This window comes from Trichoplusia ni, chromosome 2, assembly GCF_003590095.1.
Source record: "Trichoplusia ni isolate ovarian cell line Hi5 chromosome 2, tn1, whole genome shotgun sequence".
NCBI lineage: Eukaryota > Metazoa > Arthropoda > Insecta > Lepidoptera > Noctuidae > Trichoplusia > Trichoplusia ni.
Genome location: NC_039479.1, coordinates 15,977,773 through 15,994,354, shown reverse-complemented (window position 1 = coordinate 15,994,354; position 16,582 = coordinate 15,977,773). Strand labels below are relative to the sequence as shown.

At 35.8% G+C, this 16,582-nt stretch overlaps 2 protein-coding genes across 2 annotated transcripts; one reads left to right on the top strand and one right to left on the bottom strand.

Moving 5' to 3' along the window:
* Positions 1-11,897: 11,897 nt before the first annotated feature.
* LOC113508411 (2-oxo-4-hydroxy-4-carboxy-5-ureidoimidazoline decarboxylase-like) lies at positions 11,898-15,153 on the top strand. Its single transcript, XM_026891442.1, has 3 exons — positions 11,898-12,279; positions 12,712-12,865; positions 14,955-15,153. Exons 1-3 carry the CDS (start codon positions 12,084-12,086, stop codon positions 15,130-15,132), a joined length of 528 nt encoding a protein of 175 aa, XP_026747243.1. The 5' UTR covers positions 11,898-12,083; the 3' UTR covers positions 15,133-15,153.
* Positions 15,154-15,301: 148 nt separating this feature from the next.
* On the bottom strand, positions 15,302-16,398 carry LOC113508412 (proteasome maturation protein). Its single transcript, XM_026891444.1, has 4 exons — positions 16,260-16,398; positions 16,026-16,184; positions 15,821-15,922; positions 15,302-15,526 (listed from the first exon to the last, which is right to left on the bottom strand). The coding sequence occupies exons 1-4, from the start codon at positions 16,260-16,262 to the stop codon at positions 15,365-15,367; spliced, it is 426 nt and encodes a 141-aa protein (XP_026747245.1). The 5' UTR covers positions 16,263-16,398; the 3' UTR covers positions 15,302-15,364.
* Between the last annotated feature and the right edge of the window lie 184 nt (positions 16,399-16,582).

Genomic DNA, 16,582 nt, shown 5'->3' with positions numbered 1-16,582 from the left:
CTTAAAATCTAATTAATACCGTCGTAACTCTTACGTACTCTAAGTTTATCGTTACATAAACACACACATGCGCACACACATAGATAATATATCCGCTGTCCACGTAAACTGATATATAGAGGGTAATATTACAGCGCGGCCAACAAACAATAAGGTGTGATAAGCAGATTCGGCGGCGCTTTTCATGTGTCGCCTTTGTCCGCCTTTAATCCGCCGCCGAGCCGCTAGCTCGGGCGCTCGCGCACTCGTTCACGCCCCGCCTACGCGCTACGAGTTACGACCGTAGACCTCTACACAAATAATTTGGAGTTGTAAAATTCTTCTACGGATTTTTCTTAATTGGAATCGGATAGTTCCTAATATTCAGTAGTATGATTTTATTAATTAAAGTTTATTATTTATGTTATTGTGATGTTATCATAAAAGGATTATTTGTTTTAATAATATATTTTTTTAATGTAGTGTATCGATTTTGAAATTTCAGTGCATACTGTAGAATACGTTTTTCAAAACAGTATGTAAGTAAATAAGACTCATCGATGCGTCAACGTGGCAAGAGTGCAAAACACTACATCTCTGTTTTGAAAAATCATTTCAATATAATGTAATATACAATTATTATCTGTATTGTTACCTATATTTTAGTATTTCAAAACCAGAAGCTGCATTGTTTCCTCCAATTCACGTAATGATTTAAGTGCTTTATAACAAGCCCTAGATCTGCTAATTACTTTATGTTGCGTATTTCATAATCTTTCTTATTACTTTACAAACCATAGTAAATGGATATTATTGACGTTATGCAAGATTTATAAAAAAAAACATTTTGAATTGTCTTTGTTATCAGTTTATTTTTGTGTACGTGTATTAGTGCTAGGTCATATTTAACTTTCTGTAAATTTGTTTAAAATTAACTGTTATCGTTCAACATCTCATAAAAAAGTGGTGTTTTATTATTAACGTGTTACTGAATAACATGTCCAAAAATAAATTTAAATGTTCATAGAATTATTAAAGTGTATAATTTACTACCTAAATATTACTTGTGCAATACATTTAAATGAAAAGTTGATTCCAAACGTGTTTTTTAAGAACACACCTATTTTACCTACTTCAAGCGAAAATCATAATAGCTATTTACAGTATACAATTTGTGATTTATTTCTAAGAACTCTACGTCAAGACATTATGAATAAACATAAACACATTAACAAAAAAAGGTACGAATAAGAAGGACACAACACAGACTCATAAATTAAACAAAATCCTACTCTATTACTTACCGAACGACATTTTTATGTCGCGTCGGACATACCTATAATTTTGTAATTCCATCTTATAAATGCACGTATAAAGCATTCATATATTTGGTCATTTTATTGGTGTTTAATTAACGTTCGTACGTGAATTCGACCGACAGATAGACAGACAAGTCATGTGTGTCAAGGCGAATCTCAGTTTATGGTGTTTACCTCGCAGCTAGAGTTGCCATATTCGAATGTGATTTGTCGGACAGATTTATCTGCTTCTATTTGAAGTGGCCGAATACTTGTCACTTTTTTCAGAATTTCTGTACCTGGGTGATTCTTCGGAAAAAATACACTAGTTAAGGTCATATCATTATCCTCACCAACTGGTTCACTTCACTGTGATGCTTAAAATGTTTTGATTCTTACTTCATCTAATAATAGCCGTAGTACTTTACAAACTTAGGTAAAAATAATATTAAATCAAGCAATCTGCAGTATGAAAAGTGTGGTGAGGATAATGATGTTCTCAATTTGTGTTTCTTTTTTCCGGAGAATCACCCACCTGCGAACAAAATTTTTGTGCAGACTTTCTCTGCTTTCTATTTAAAATCCGATTGCTGTTTGTCAATACCGCTGGTGCAATCTGTCTTTTAAAGCTGTAGAATATCAATAGACACATTACTTTTGAGTATGTAACAGTTTTTCTTAAGGAAAACTGACGTAAAAACATATTCTACTTAGCGCCTCAACTAGATATATAATACGATATTATTTTGAATTAGTAGAATACTGCATCAGCTGCAAAATAACAAATCAGAATAAAGGTAATCGCAACACAATCAGCACTCGAAAAAACAAATATCTATGTCCGTACAAATCCCAGTACCTGGTGACAGCACGTGCAACGAATCGTGCTCAATACCGACTATATTGAGTCGCTAAATCCCAATAAAGCTGGCCATTCACCAATTTCACGGCACGTAATTAGATGAGACACGTCTCCACTTTCAAGCTAGTCGAGTTTACCGCGGAACAATGATTGGTGCGTTAGTACACTCCATAAAACGAGGTGACGCCGTTTTGTTCCAAGCTGCCTTTTTATTGTGCACAGTATAAATTTATGGAATCATCATCGAGTTGTATGGACTCTATTCGTTCGTTCGGGGTCCATAAGACCATAACCATTACGGGTTTTATTTTGATACACATTTATTTACACTTGTTAACGCGGCGTAGATAGTTAAAATTTCATTGGGATTTTATCGCGACCTTTGTAAAATGTATGCTCAGGTTATGTTGCAGGTGACCATTTACTGCTTATGACGCGATTGTGTTGTTATTAGGCATTTTATTTTGCTAACATCAATGTTGTTAATGGAAATAAAACCAAAGTGCATGCATAAGTTATATTTAACATTTGCGACGAACCACGGTGAAGCAACTTCAGTAAGTTTTTTTTGTAACGCTGATGGGGAAACTTGTTTTTCCTTTATCAGTTTCTTATATTCTTTGCCTTTACTTATTCAATTTCAAAACGACTAATTTTTGTATTAATTGGTAACGGAAAACGACACGTTTTTATCTTTTTTTAATAATAAGATCGAGTTAGTGTACCAATGGGTTGTGTCAAACTACTTGACCTTTAAAGGCACCCCATTAATTTCAATAAAAATAGCATCAAAACAAAAAAGGGAAAATAAAAATAGTATATACAACCTAAACGAATCCTATCTTACCAATGGAAGTATCCATTGAAAAATAAATAAAAATATCATGTAGAATACGTCGATATTTGCCGCTAGCAACTCTGATGGACCCTAAATACAATCGAAAAACATACTAAAAGCATTTTGGTAATAAATATTATGCGAGATATTTGGCCAATATTCTTTATAATAACCACAGAATATTCTTGTTTTGCAAAAACCGAGAATTTGTGTCTAATTTATTAGTCGTACTTTTGTGCACCATTGAAACAGAGGCATTAATTTAAAAAGAGTAATTTATTTATTATTAGCTACTATCGCCAACAAAATACAGCTTAGGGATGATTTTATTTGTATAAAATTGTAAGCCATTAATAAAAATAAATAAAAACATATTTATTCAATTGAATTTTGTAAGTGAACCCACAACACATTGTTTTGTACATAATTGAGTTACATTATCGTGAACTTAGGGCGTAACCTTGTCTTTACCGTAATTTTAACAGTCATCGTTACCATTATTTTATCTAACGCGTAATATAGTTTACACTACTTAATATTTTAGTTGTTAAAACATACAAAATGTAGAGTCATGGTTATGTGGCTGAAACTATATTAACCTACATAAATATGTCTGTAGTTGTGTATATTTAGTTGATACGTGTTTAAAGGATTTTTATTCAGGTATGTAGCATCACAGCGGAATCAGTATAATGTCACGTAAAGAAAAGCATAGTTAAATATTGTTGTGATTTTGCATCAGAAACCCCTAACGTCCAAAGCAGAACCATACACCGTGATTTTTTAGTCGTCTTACAAAAGCAGCCCAGTTCATGTATCCAATGACTAGAACACGTTCATGATAAAAAAATAGCTATTTATGAGATTTGAAAAAAAATTAAATGCAGTTTTTATTCAATATATGATGCAATTTGTAGTTTTTTAGAAACACAGCTCTGTTGCGAGCGCGGTCCGAGCCTTGTAACACTTGTGAGGGGCGCGGGCGGCGGCAATTTTATCATTTTTAAGAGTATGTTTCAGATTTCACTTGCTTTATTTTCTTCGTACTTATTATCTTAGTTGATGATAATAAAATAATAATCGCGCCTAGGGGTATTTTACGTCCTATACATGAACTGGGCTGCTTTTGTAAGACGATTAAAAATAACCGTGTATATTCTTGTTCTATGTGTAAGGTAGAAATGAAATCTGGTGTCAGAGTTTTTAAACTGTCTCTGACGTGGCTTAACATTATTTTCAGGTGTACTTACCGGTTTTCTAACAATGTCTTCTTTCATTGTTTTGGGGAATGATACGCATATGAATTGGAAAAAACTTTGTACGTGCTGGGATTAGCAACTACGTCGTTTATTTTTATTTAGAGATCACCCTGTTTGAGCCTATAACTATAATGCACAGTCTTAACTATATCAGAATATTGTGTTGGTAAACTTAACTGTATAAAATAAATATATTCGAAGAACAATAAACACGTTGGCATACGGCAGCTGTATATAAGGCATATGTGTATAAGTATGGCCGCTGGCGAGGGCTCGTTATTTTCTGGTCAATTGCCGCTTTACGGCGCCCGCGCATCCTCGCTTCCAATTATTGCCCAGCCGCCAACGCTATAAAACTAAAACCCACATCAGAAGGGCTTAACAACCACGTTAAGGAATTCCATTTTCAAACTTAACTATAAACCAACAAGGCCTACTTTTGGAGAGTCATTTTGGAACATACTGTATACGTGAAGAAGTCAGATGCAAATTATGCTTAGGTAAAACGTGTTTGTTGTCCGTCCCGAGTTTTATTTTTTACAATTATATCGGCTTGGTTACTTGGAAATGCATTCACGAGAAATCGTAGAGGGTTTCGTGATGTTTAATAGGCTTAGATTAGAAGTTAAAAGCGGGGCCGAGGGCCGGCGGTCATTAAATGGGTTCTCAGGACACGGCCGCATGACTTAGCTCTCATTAGTCGAAAAGTCAGTCGAGACAAAAAAAAGTATTCCATATTATCTGGTAAATATGTACTTTAGTTACTGTGGGCATCGTGGGATTTCTGTGATGTGTGAGGAGGAGAACTTTACGTGAGTTACTTGACTGTAAATATCTTAACTTGATTGTAAGTTCTGTTGTTATCATTAAAATATTCGAAGGCATTCTGAATTACCAATCTGTGCTAACACATTCAATTGTTTCAAGGAGGTAAGTTGCGAATGTATTCGTAAAGTGTTCTATTATGTCCACTTTTTTGAATAGAGAACTCTACAATTATGCAATAACCCTAAAGTAAATAAATAATTTCTATTAAAAACGGTACTACACCATTTTAGTATTGTAAATGTAATTTCGCCAATAACTCGACTTCGTAATAGGGTCATAAATGTAGGTAGTTTTGCAAGAGCAATTACGATGGAATGCCGACAAAGGGCTCCAGCGCTTTGAAGTTACCGACGGCATGCAGCATCCGCTTTCTCCCGTAGATAACGCCGGATGTGAGTTGGCCTTGCGTCTGCGCAACGGCGACTCAGCCATAGCTTTTCACGATTACTTGATACATTCCAAAGCGAGGATAAAGCAGCTCACTTAAAGTTTGTACAACATAAATATAAGTGCATGAGTCATCTAATGAAAGTCGTGGATGGTCACTGGCGGTTTATTTGTTTACGCGTCGGCTCTGTCTAGCGACGCCGATCATTACCTCACCGAATAGAAACTAATTAGCGGTACATAAGTGTTTTATTTATTTGCCGTCTGATTAATGCGCATATTCCATGCTTCTGAATTCGTATAGAAATTACGTGATAGCTTAGCCTGAAATCGATTTTACAGGATATAAATTTATGCAGTTTAAGCAATGCACTTTTCTAGCAGAAGTTTGTCGTGAGGAGGGGAGTCGAAACTCGGCGGAAGGGCGGAGAGCGGGGGCGTTCGGTTCGGGCCAATAAAGGCGCGCAGTAAATCCACGTAATTTAGAGCGGTCGTAAATTAAAGTTCCGCTATAAAGTCGGGCCTGCCGCGTACCTGCCGCGCCCGCGCCTCGCCCGCGCCGCGCCGCCGCCGCGCCGCGTCACGCCACCGAAACTCCGCTCCGACTCGTAAATCAGCCGCTGTGTGAACTCCGCACATGTCCAAGTTTTGCCTCCACAAATAAATTAACATTCTACTTTAGTTATATAACGACGTCGTGTCGCAGACAACAAAGTACCTACTTACGTGACGACGTCGCTGTAAGTTCTTTAATAACATAAATATATTTACAGCAACTTCTATTAATGATCAAATCTTTTAATTTGAACTTAGAATTGTGTTAATCCAGACACGCTTTAACATAACGTCGTACCATTTTTTTTAATTACTTACGTATACCACTATTAAAAAGTGGGTACAGAAGTAGAGACACAAGAGACTCTCATTTTAGCATAGATCTTTTTGTCCAAAAAATAAATTAAAGTAGTGAATTCGCCTTATTCGAAATATGATATTTGGGCTTGAAAAGGCAACTGAAAAAAAAATTGTAAGGCGCAAAACTCTCAATCTCCGAGGTTCTTACATATTTACATTAATATCGCTTCCACCGCTTTATAACACTCTTAATGATCAATTCCAGCAATTGATTACGTTACGGTAAATTGTAAGGTGGCGATGCAGTTATTTTTTAATTAGACGCGTACTGAGAGGATTTAAATCTGAATAAAATAAAAATCTGCCTAATTAATGATTGTTAAATGTGGCAAAAACTATATTGATGGCAAATTCATCTATGGACATCACGTTTCTTTTGTAGATTAAAAAATAGAATTTATTTCTGGAAACAGTGTGTGGCTTGCTACTGCTCTCTTCTCTAACTTTCTCTGAATTTGAGAATTAGTACATACGTAAGTACATAGGAACTTCAAGAAAAAGTAAGTCATTCAGACATTAAATAAAGAGCCTGCAATTTAACGCACGCTATGATACCTTCATGTTAATAATTTTCTAAAATATACATATCTAATTACGCAAAACGAATATTAAGCTGAGCAGAATTTGTGTTTATCGTTGCTTGTATGCACATTTTAGAGCGCTCTCTACTTGTAGAGTCAGTAATTTAACGTATGTATTTAGTGTTAGATAATGACACCAACTATTTTTGACCAGTGATTTCTAAGGGTTCATTAGTTTCCAGAATGGGTACTTTTTTAAAAAAATCTGTAAGCATTTGGAGTATTTATGATCTAACCTAATTGAATATTATGAAGAAGAAAGAGAAGTTGACATGTCAAATTGTAGAACCTAATAAAATAATGGTGTACAGATTCAAAGTCCACATATTTTAAGAGTTAATTAACATCATGCATCACTTCTTAAGTAAATATGTAAAACAGAATAAGAGAATACCAAAGTTTGCTAAAGGATATAGATACCTACTTAAATTATACATAAACAGGTAACACGTAAATATAAATCCACATACATATCTCTGTTATCAATGATCTACGTTTGACTTAAGCGTTTTATTATCTTGATAAAGACATTCTTTACGATTATCTGTCAATGTTATAAATGCTAGGAAAAGTTTAATGGCTGTAGGTACCTACACGTGTAATTCTATACGTTGATATACGCGTGTGTTTAGTCGCTCAATATCCCTTATTGGATCGCACCCCATGAGGCCGGGTCGCCGGGCCGCGGGCGGACGTCACTTTACGATTACTCACATAAAAGAACACATTATTTGTTTTATCTAACCTAAAAGTCCCGAACAATGAGATAAAGGTCCTAAGTTTACCCGTAGCGTGTAAATAAATTATCTGAGTATTGTGCAGGCCGTGCTAGGATTGTCCAAAGTAAACTTGGATATATTGTGGTCCCGATCGTCGCCGTAAATCACTCACGCGACGTCCACGTCACATGTTACGTAAAAGGGTTTTATGGAGGGACTTGCATCCATGACGAGATAACACATTCAAATGTCACTAGGTAATCATTATATGGAGCTGTTCTGTAATGTACACAGTATTAACAGTATTAAGCTTATATCAATAACTACGCGATCTAAACGTGGGTTTAGTTGTTGACTTACATTCGGAAAATCTTATTGCGTGGCTATGGAAAGCGTTAATCACGGAAGAGATACGAAACACGTCTTGTTCTATTAATAATCTTTGTGAAATCGCAAACACATCCGTGTTTTAGAATTCCCGTTAGTAATGCATGCAGTGTCCATTACATAAGTGGTTGGGTGAGATACATAGAGTATGGAGTGCAGGTAGGCGCGGGCGGCCGGCGGCGCGCGGCGCGTTCCGTGCCGAGCTTTGTTATCTGCGATCAGGCCCCGCCTTGCCGGAGCCTGCCGACCAAAATGGCGGCTCGCACGCCGCACTGCCGCCACTCGCGTTTATGGTCCTAATGAAAACCACTTTAATTAATTCACAGCAATCACATGCGCCGTGCACGCCGCACTTTTTATGTTTATTGTTTCCATATCATTTTAAAGCACCACATTTTGATTTCTCAAGAGTGTCACTGTCGTTATGTTTTGTTTACCAAATGACCGCTGAGTTTATTAACAGAGTATTATTACGATTGCTCCATTGTTATTATGTACGAAAGTTTTCACTTAATGATATTAAAATCATGTTGATAGCTCGGCGGCGTTTATTAGGCTTCGTGGGTTATGTCTACAAAAGCAAACCTATTTAAATAATTGTAATTAAAAAGATAGGTAGGTACCTACCTATTATCATTATGACCTCATGCCTTTAATTTAACAGGTTTAAACCACTATCCAAAACGTATATCTTTAATTTAATTATTATAAATAAAATAAATATACTTTAACCTCGACTTAAGGAATTTGATTACACAAATACTTTTCCAACACGGGTATCGAACTCACGACACGTCGTGCTCACTGGGTTTGGCTATCCGTGCAGTCAACATGCTTTTATCATAAAAACATAAAATAGATAGGTCCAAAATCCTTCTATTATGAGTAGGAAAATGGGAAGTTATCCTGTGAGTTTTCCCTTAACATCATGCGACATGTACTGCCATATCTTTTGACCACGAAGACGTTTACGTCTTTGGAGTCGTGAAAAATGCAGGATTTCTGTAATAGAAATTAATTTCAGTTTCATACCTCTCCGCGTTATTGTGAAAAAGGCAATAAGTTTAGAAGTAGCCGACAAAAAAGTTAGCGTTAGCGGTCCTCCATAGGCAAAGAATGCATTAGACAATACCTATTAAGCGAAACTGTATTTTCCTACATCTCACTCTCCATCCAAAAACGAAATAACTACTTAAAAATCATAATATTCTGAAGCGTAGAAAGAAAGTTACATCGTCTCGATACACCAATATCTTTTCGTATTAATGTGCGTATTGCAAAGTGGTTACCATTTGCTAAAAACGGTGAAGGAAAACACTGTGAGGAAATCGGTTTATTCTTCACCAATCAAACATAAAGCGTTAATCTTAAATGAAACCTCCTTTTAAGTAAACATAATATACATACCTGTTTAAAGTTTGAACATAATACTACCACTATTACATCTCAGCCTATAGTTATTAGTATTACTATCATAGTATATACTGTCGATCACTGTTTACTATTCAATCGTGATTAATTAGAACAAATCGTGAGCAATTAAGTCACCACATATCGGCAACTTCTTATGAATACTTAGTCATCAATATGAACGTTAAATTAATATCTTCCTATTGAATATTAGATGGTTATTGGTATTGGAAAGTAAATAAAGGAAGTTTTTATTGGCTTATTTAAGTCTGCACTATTATTTTCGTTACCTGCTATAATGGGAAACTGGTATTAGTAGCAGTGTTTGAGTGGTGTGTGACAGTTGGACTGCCAAATCAAAGGCCCTAGGTTCGCGTCCCGATGCACCAATGTCTTCGATTTAATGTGCATATTCGCTGAAAATGGTAAAGAATAATGACTAAACGACTACTCCTAAGAGAGATTTGTTTAAATCAACTTCAGAGGCCTACGAATGGTTTAAAAACTCAGATTTCAGGTTTAGGTAGATAAATCATACGGAGAGAAGAAGAATGTTATTATCTTATTGTGGGTTCTGACTGTCATGTGGTCTTCTTTGACAGTCATCGGGAACAGAAGCCGGAGTCCGAAAAGCGTTCTTACTAAGAAGTATTGTGTAACCCAGACCACTGGATTAAGGTAGTTAAATGTCCAGTCGCTTAGTCTGAAACGGATTACTGAGCTGTAACCGGTTAGACTAGGAGCCGAGTCTAACATGGGAAATGGCTAGCCTGATGATCCTCGTGATTGATTGTTATGCAAATGCGGAAGACGTTGCACGGCAATTCAGGTTTAGTAGCAAGAGTCTGACACTACGACTATATAGCAGTTATTGAGAGTTTCCCCACTTAACATGTAAAAATAGGCTCATGATGACATGAGCGTGCTTTCGTGTAAACGCTCTTTGTCATGATTCCATGCAATATACCATGCTATTCCATGCCAATTAGTCTATCCACTTTTTTATATTCAGTAGTACCTAACTAGGCTTTTTTGTAAAACAGATCCAGTTAAATGTGTATTGTTTCTGTTAAACCTTGATGATATAATATTCATTGAGAAATATAATTAAACAAACGGCAGCTGAATCAAATTTCAAACTGCTATTAAACGCGTCGCGGTTTATAGGGTGACCATAATCGCAAATTTTTGGCTGTTAACAATTACTTACTAAAATTTTACATTAGGTATGAGATGACTATTTATAGCTGGAACTCTATTTAATTTTGGTTTCATTGAGTTTACACATTTGATCGTGCAACAGGGAAAGTTTATCGGTAGAGATATTATGAAGGCTTTAAGTTAGTTAAATTAGATTTAGAACATGTCCAGAACACCAAGAGGTTTAGTGTTTTTTTTCTCATCTAATTTAGTACTCACTTTACGTAGTAGATAAATAAAGTTGATGAAACAAAAGTACTAATTCACGGCAAAAGCTTCAAACGCTGGAAAGTGTGTCAAACGAGAATCTCAACAATTCTACAAAAATATGTCATGGTAATCCTAGTCGGTGTTGTAATGGCGTGCGGGTTGAGACGAAACATCTCCCAAGCGGCCATTTGTCGCGGGCGAGAGCGCGGCTAATCCCCCAGGCGTCGTTACCCCGCGTCAACGCGCCAACGCTGATTTATTCCTCACTATTCCCGGTTATTCGCATTTATTCGCACCGCGCACCCGAGCTCCCACAACTGACACATAAATGTCGCTTTTGTTTCTCTTTACGAAACGATTTACATGTTCCTTCCGCGCGGGGACGATTACTCTGTAAACCTTAAACCAAGAACGATATTTTCTATCTTGTATTTCTTTGTTATGTGGCTATATGCTACATACGTTACGCTTTGATAATCATTGATGATTAAATATTTGATAGTAGGTAATTGGAAAATTGAAATGTTGTTGCTGATATCACGATTTTCGCAGGTTAGAAGGACAGCTGGAGATTCTGCGTCTACTTTACCGAAGTAGACAGGAGACAAGAACACAAGGCAAAGCATATAAACTTGTACTGTGAGACGGAACAGAGATCTTTACTGTGAGCTGTTAAGGCAAGAATGTTACCCTTTGCGAAAATAGTACGTAACGTAACGCGTAGTGCATTCGCCCACTCTTTTTTCATGTATGCACCTACCTTGACTAAAGTAGAACTCTTGACCATACTTATTTGAGTTTTCAAGAGAGAAGACATATCGGTATCAACATTTTAATAATTGACCAAAGTAATAGCATACTTACTGGTCTAAATTCGCTTGAACTTTGAACCTCGCTGCAGAAACACTTTTAAAAAACTACCAAGCAAGTAAATAAGAACAACTAAACAAGGGTTTTGCCAAGAAATCATCTCAATCGTAAACGTAACGTAGCAATAGACCATTTGGTAAAATACTTGTTTTTTTACGCGGTGCATTTCTGACATAATTGACATAAATATTTGTCCAGTCTGTCTAACGATACTGTACTAAACACTCATTAGTTGACCCCGTAATGACCCGAAGCTTCGTCGTCCGATAGGAACCAGATAACACAGTTGTTTGACGTTTGTTGTTACGCTAGTACGTTAATTATACCATATCAACCAAATATGGCATCTCTGACTTCCAAAATAAGTATTTCTGAGATTAACTCATTAAGTGACAAACAGTTTGAATCAATTTTTGGAGGTGTTATAGAGCTTTGTAAAGATGCTGCGGTGCAGGTTAAGAAGAAATGCCCTTTTCAAAGTTTAGAAGCTTTATGTGACGCATTCCAGACGTACTTACAGGATCTGAGTTTGGAAGGTAAGCCCAATTAGCACTTATCACTATATTTGTATCCTTGGGTTGTAAGTCATATCTGAGTTACTTGTTATCTAGAACATCTATGATAAACCCTATACGAAATCCTTTAGGTATTATGGTGTCAGTTTTATTAGAAACAAACCAATGCAGCTAGCAAGGAATTTAAAAGGGTGCATGTATTTTTCATCTACTAAATATTAACACAGCCAATATTTCGATATTTTTGTCTTGGTCGTCTTGCAACAGAAAGTACATATAAACTAATAAATGTCGGCTCTGGAACAAATAGATATTGTGAGATGGATGCAATAGACACCTACCTAGTTATGAAGTGTTTGTAGTCCGTAGTTTGGGCTGTTTAGGGTAAAACGACAGTTTTTTTTAAAATTCTATTTATAATTATTTATACAATTTATTACCAAACAATTACAGATAAAGTGGTAATACTAAAGCTACATCCAGACCTGGCCGGTCGGCTAGCAGACCTGGGCCAGCTCACACAAGAGTCCACTGAAGAACAGAAAGCCGCTGGTCTTGACAAGCTTACTTCGGAACAAAAGCGGATCTTAGAGGAGAGAAAGAATCGGTAAACATCATAAATACACCTTTACGCCTGCCTACTTAGCCTTTCATGTCATCTATTCTAAGTTCAGATGGGGTTGGCTGCATAACTCGCTGGACTGAACTGAATAACGTCTTGTGCTTGAGGTAGGCTTCAACAGACTGTCAATCTGAAGGTCGATCACTTTTGAACATCAAAAAAAATCTGTAGGGTTATCCGTTGCAGAAGTGAGATGGCGCTTTTTACGGCTTAATGGAGCGTTTGAAAAATAAATCGGAGCATTCTGACCTCCCCCCTCTTATACCTACTGATATACCTACCCATATTTAAATTTGATTAAACTCTTAGTAGTCTTGTTGTGTCTCAATCGGTTCAGCCATTTGTACTATGTCCAATGGGCGAGTCAGACAAACATTTATTTATGACTTTGTATTTTCCCGGTTTTTAAGGTATCTAGTGTCCAAATATACAATAGAACAGTAGATAAGTAAAATAATTTGACTATCTAATATTTCACGTGAAAATGTTCGAGTACCTAATGTGTTTGATACAAAGACGGAGGAACCTAATAAGAATATAAAGAAAAAGAACCAGCCCCTCCCTGACTGGGACCGTACTCCCATATTTGTAGTTATACATAGCAATATCTATAATAGGTAGCTTTCAAAGGGTAGGTAGAGGAATTAGATTACATTACGGAAGACGTGAGTAAGATGATAAGATGCGTAAATTGGAAGGGTGTTGTGTGGTTTGATATCTGATTGATTAGGGCGCTTTTAAATATAAAGTTCTATTATGCATTACCTATTCAGATACGTGAATACCTAGGTACTCTATAAATTGACTTACTTCTATTGTGAAACTCTTAGAGAAAGAAATTGGTGGATTTTGAGTGATCTAACACCCAAATTATGAAGATAACAAACCACAAACAAGTCACTTATTGAAAAAAAAATGTAATTCCCATACATTTTAGCGTTTTCATTTTCATTTGGTTTCGTTTTCATTACTAGCGCTAAACATCGTTGAAGTGAAAAAAAAAAAACAATAAGAAGATAACTTAAAAAAATAAAAAATACCTACCGTTATAATTTCTTTGCACAATACCCAATAAAATATTTATCTATAAAATCAAGGTTACATAGGCAGGCATATACCTAATATCTAACTATTATAAACGGATTTTTTTAAACGATATATATACACGATATTGTAGGTAGATCCACCTACAACAAGAAAGAAATAACGTTATTATAAGGTATTTAAAGTGAATTAGTAGAACAGAAATTAACTGCAAACATATCTTGCGAAACTGTGCTCAGCTAGTAATTCATGTAAAAACATTGTTTTTTTTGTGTAACAATTTCAATATTGTGATCAGTTCCGCCATCTATCAATCAGTTGTAAAAACTTTAATCAAAACGAACACATAACGTTCTCGTTCATTCGTTTGTCGCTAGATGGCGCTATTGCTGGTAAACTAATATCATTTTTAAGTTTTAGTACCAAAAGTTACATTTGTTTGTATCATAATTGAGGAAAATTAATGATTATGATAATGATTAATGCTGTCGTGGTGCTTACTTTCCTCTTCTCATTAATACTACGAATACTTTCGTTCATGCTTAATTAGATAGTTTTGCTTCTTTTTTTCCCACGGATAAGAGAACGACGTGCGTTCGTTCGTATCACCCAAAGACTAAAGACTAAATTTTAAAGTTTTCGATTATTGGTAGCCTAGTAGTAAGTTCGCAAGACTGCCAAGTCACAGGTCTCAAGTTCAATCCCAAGGCACGCACCGACTTGTGGTCCAGCGATTGATCTCTCTCCGGTAGTGTCGGATTTTCATCCGAGGCTATGAGAATTAGGTACCAGGAGAGTGCACCTGTTTTCGCGTGCACCCCTTGTGCACTATGATGATGTCTTGCGATAATAGCCGCTGTGGGCCCGTGGCAAATAACGGACAGGACATTATTAGTATCTAATCATTAATGTGATAGTAGCTCGCATTTGGCTTGTTTTCAGTCATTAATACTCTCAATCGCTTTTCATGATGAAATAGTTAAATGGATTTGATGTTTCTATTGATTCATATTATGAACATTTTTTTCAGGTACAACGAGAAATTCGACTTTCCTTTTATAATTTGCGCAAGAGAAAATAAAATTCAATCTATAATGGAAGGCTTGCAAGTTCGATATGAAAACTCTTATAAAGAAGAAGTAGCAATTGGCATTAATGAAGTTAAAAAGATATGCAGACTCAGAATACTTGACATTGTAAAAGAATAAGAAAAGATTTTAAATACAAAATGTGTATTACTTGTGACATATTTCTTATAAGCTGATATGGCTTTACTCCTGGCTAAACTATACTTAATATTCAAATTGTTTCGTTTTTAAAGTTAAACTAAGCATGACAGTTTTTCAAGTTTCCTCTATTCAAAATTAAATAAAAACAAAGTTCTTAAAATTTTATTGAAAAACCGTAGCATATTACAAGACAAAATCTAGACTAACAGGCTCACAGTATGCCTAGGGACCGTTCCACCACCGCATGAGGCTGGCCGGCCACTTCGCATAGCTCTGGTGTGTTGAGAATATCTTCAAAGCCAATATCCAAGTGTCTGCCGGATAACACATCACTTTGGAAGTTGGACCTCTGAAGGAATGGGAGATGACCAACCTGTAACATAATTGAAGAAGGATTTTAGATATAAAACTTTTTTAAAGCTCAATAAGAAAATTTTGTATAGTTAGCAGTTAGTTATTATTCATACTAGTACCTATTACTATTAATATTGAAGTAAATTATGGAAGAAACCATTTTAATGCCATAACACAATTATTAAGGAAATGCACACCCGGGCACTCGACTTTCAATAAGTGTTACATAGTAGTTGTTTGAACAAATACAACTCTCTGGAATGAGTATGCTGGCTATTCTGGCCATTTTATATGTGCATATTTTTTAACTAACCTTGCTTGTAAACTTCATTTCCATGGTGAGTTTCAGTGGTGCGTGCAGCCCTTGGATGTTACGGAGCATAGCCATATTCATTTTCTCTTGATTTAAATGAAACTGAAATAACCATAGAACAATGTTAATTTAGAGTTGAACAGTCTAAACAGTTACAAGTGTTGTCAAGTCATTCATATGCGAATGTTTGAATACATTTACTTACGCTTCTCTCAGAGACTTCTAAAGGATGTGACATGCCAAGTTTGTTCTTCGTTGCAGCCAGACCTGCTACGAGCGGATTCGGAACACCGAAGGGTCCCTCCTGTGGCTCGATATTACTGACATGTTCAGGCTTTACTTTAAGGGGAGGCAGGTTAAAACTCTGAAACAATGATTTAGCATAATACACTTCTTACTGTATTGAATAACCTTACAAATTAAATCGAAGTAGACTTACCATTTTGTAAGATTAACTGATACAATTTTTACTTTGTATTAAATAGATTTGTCCAGTTTATTATGGTATGCAGTGCAGTTTTATAAACGTTTCGAAGCCAGGCCAAGTATGCCGGACGACTCTGTTTTCTGACAAGTAAATAAATGTCAAAATTTGTTAAATCACGTCCACAGATAATAAATAAATAATTCTGAGGCTTGTTGCTGTTACTGTCAATTCCGTTACACAATAAAAAGTGGATGCTACACAGACCTTATATATTTATGCAACATTTTTCTATAAAAACTTAACTGAAACAAAAATAAAGAAGATGAGCCTAATTT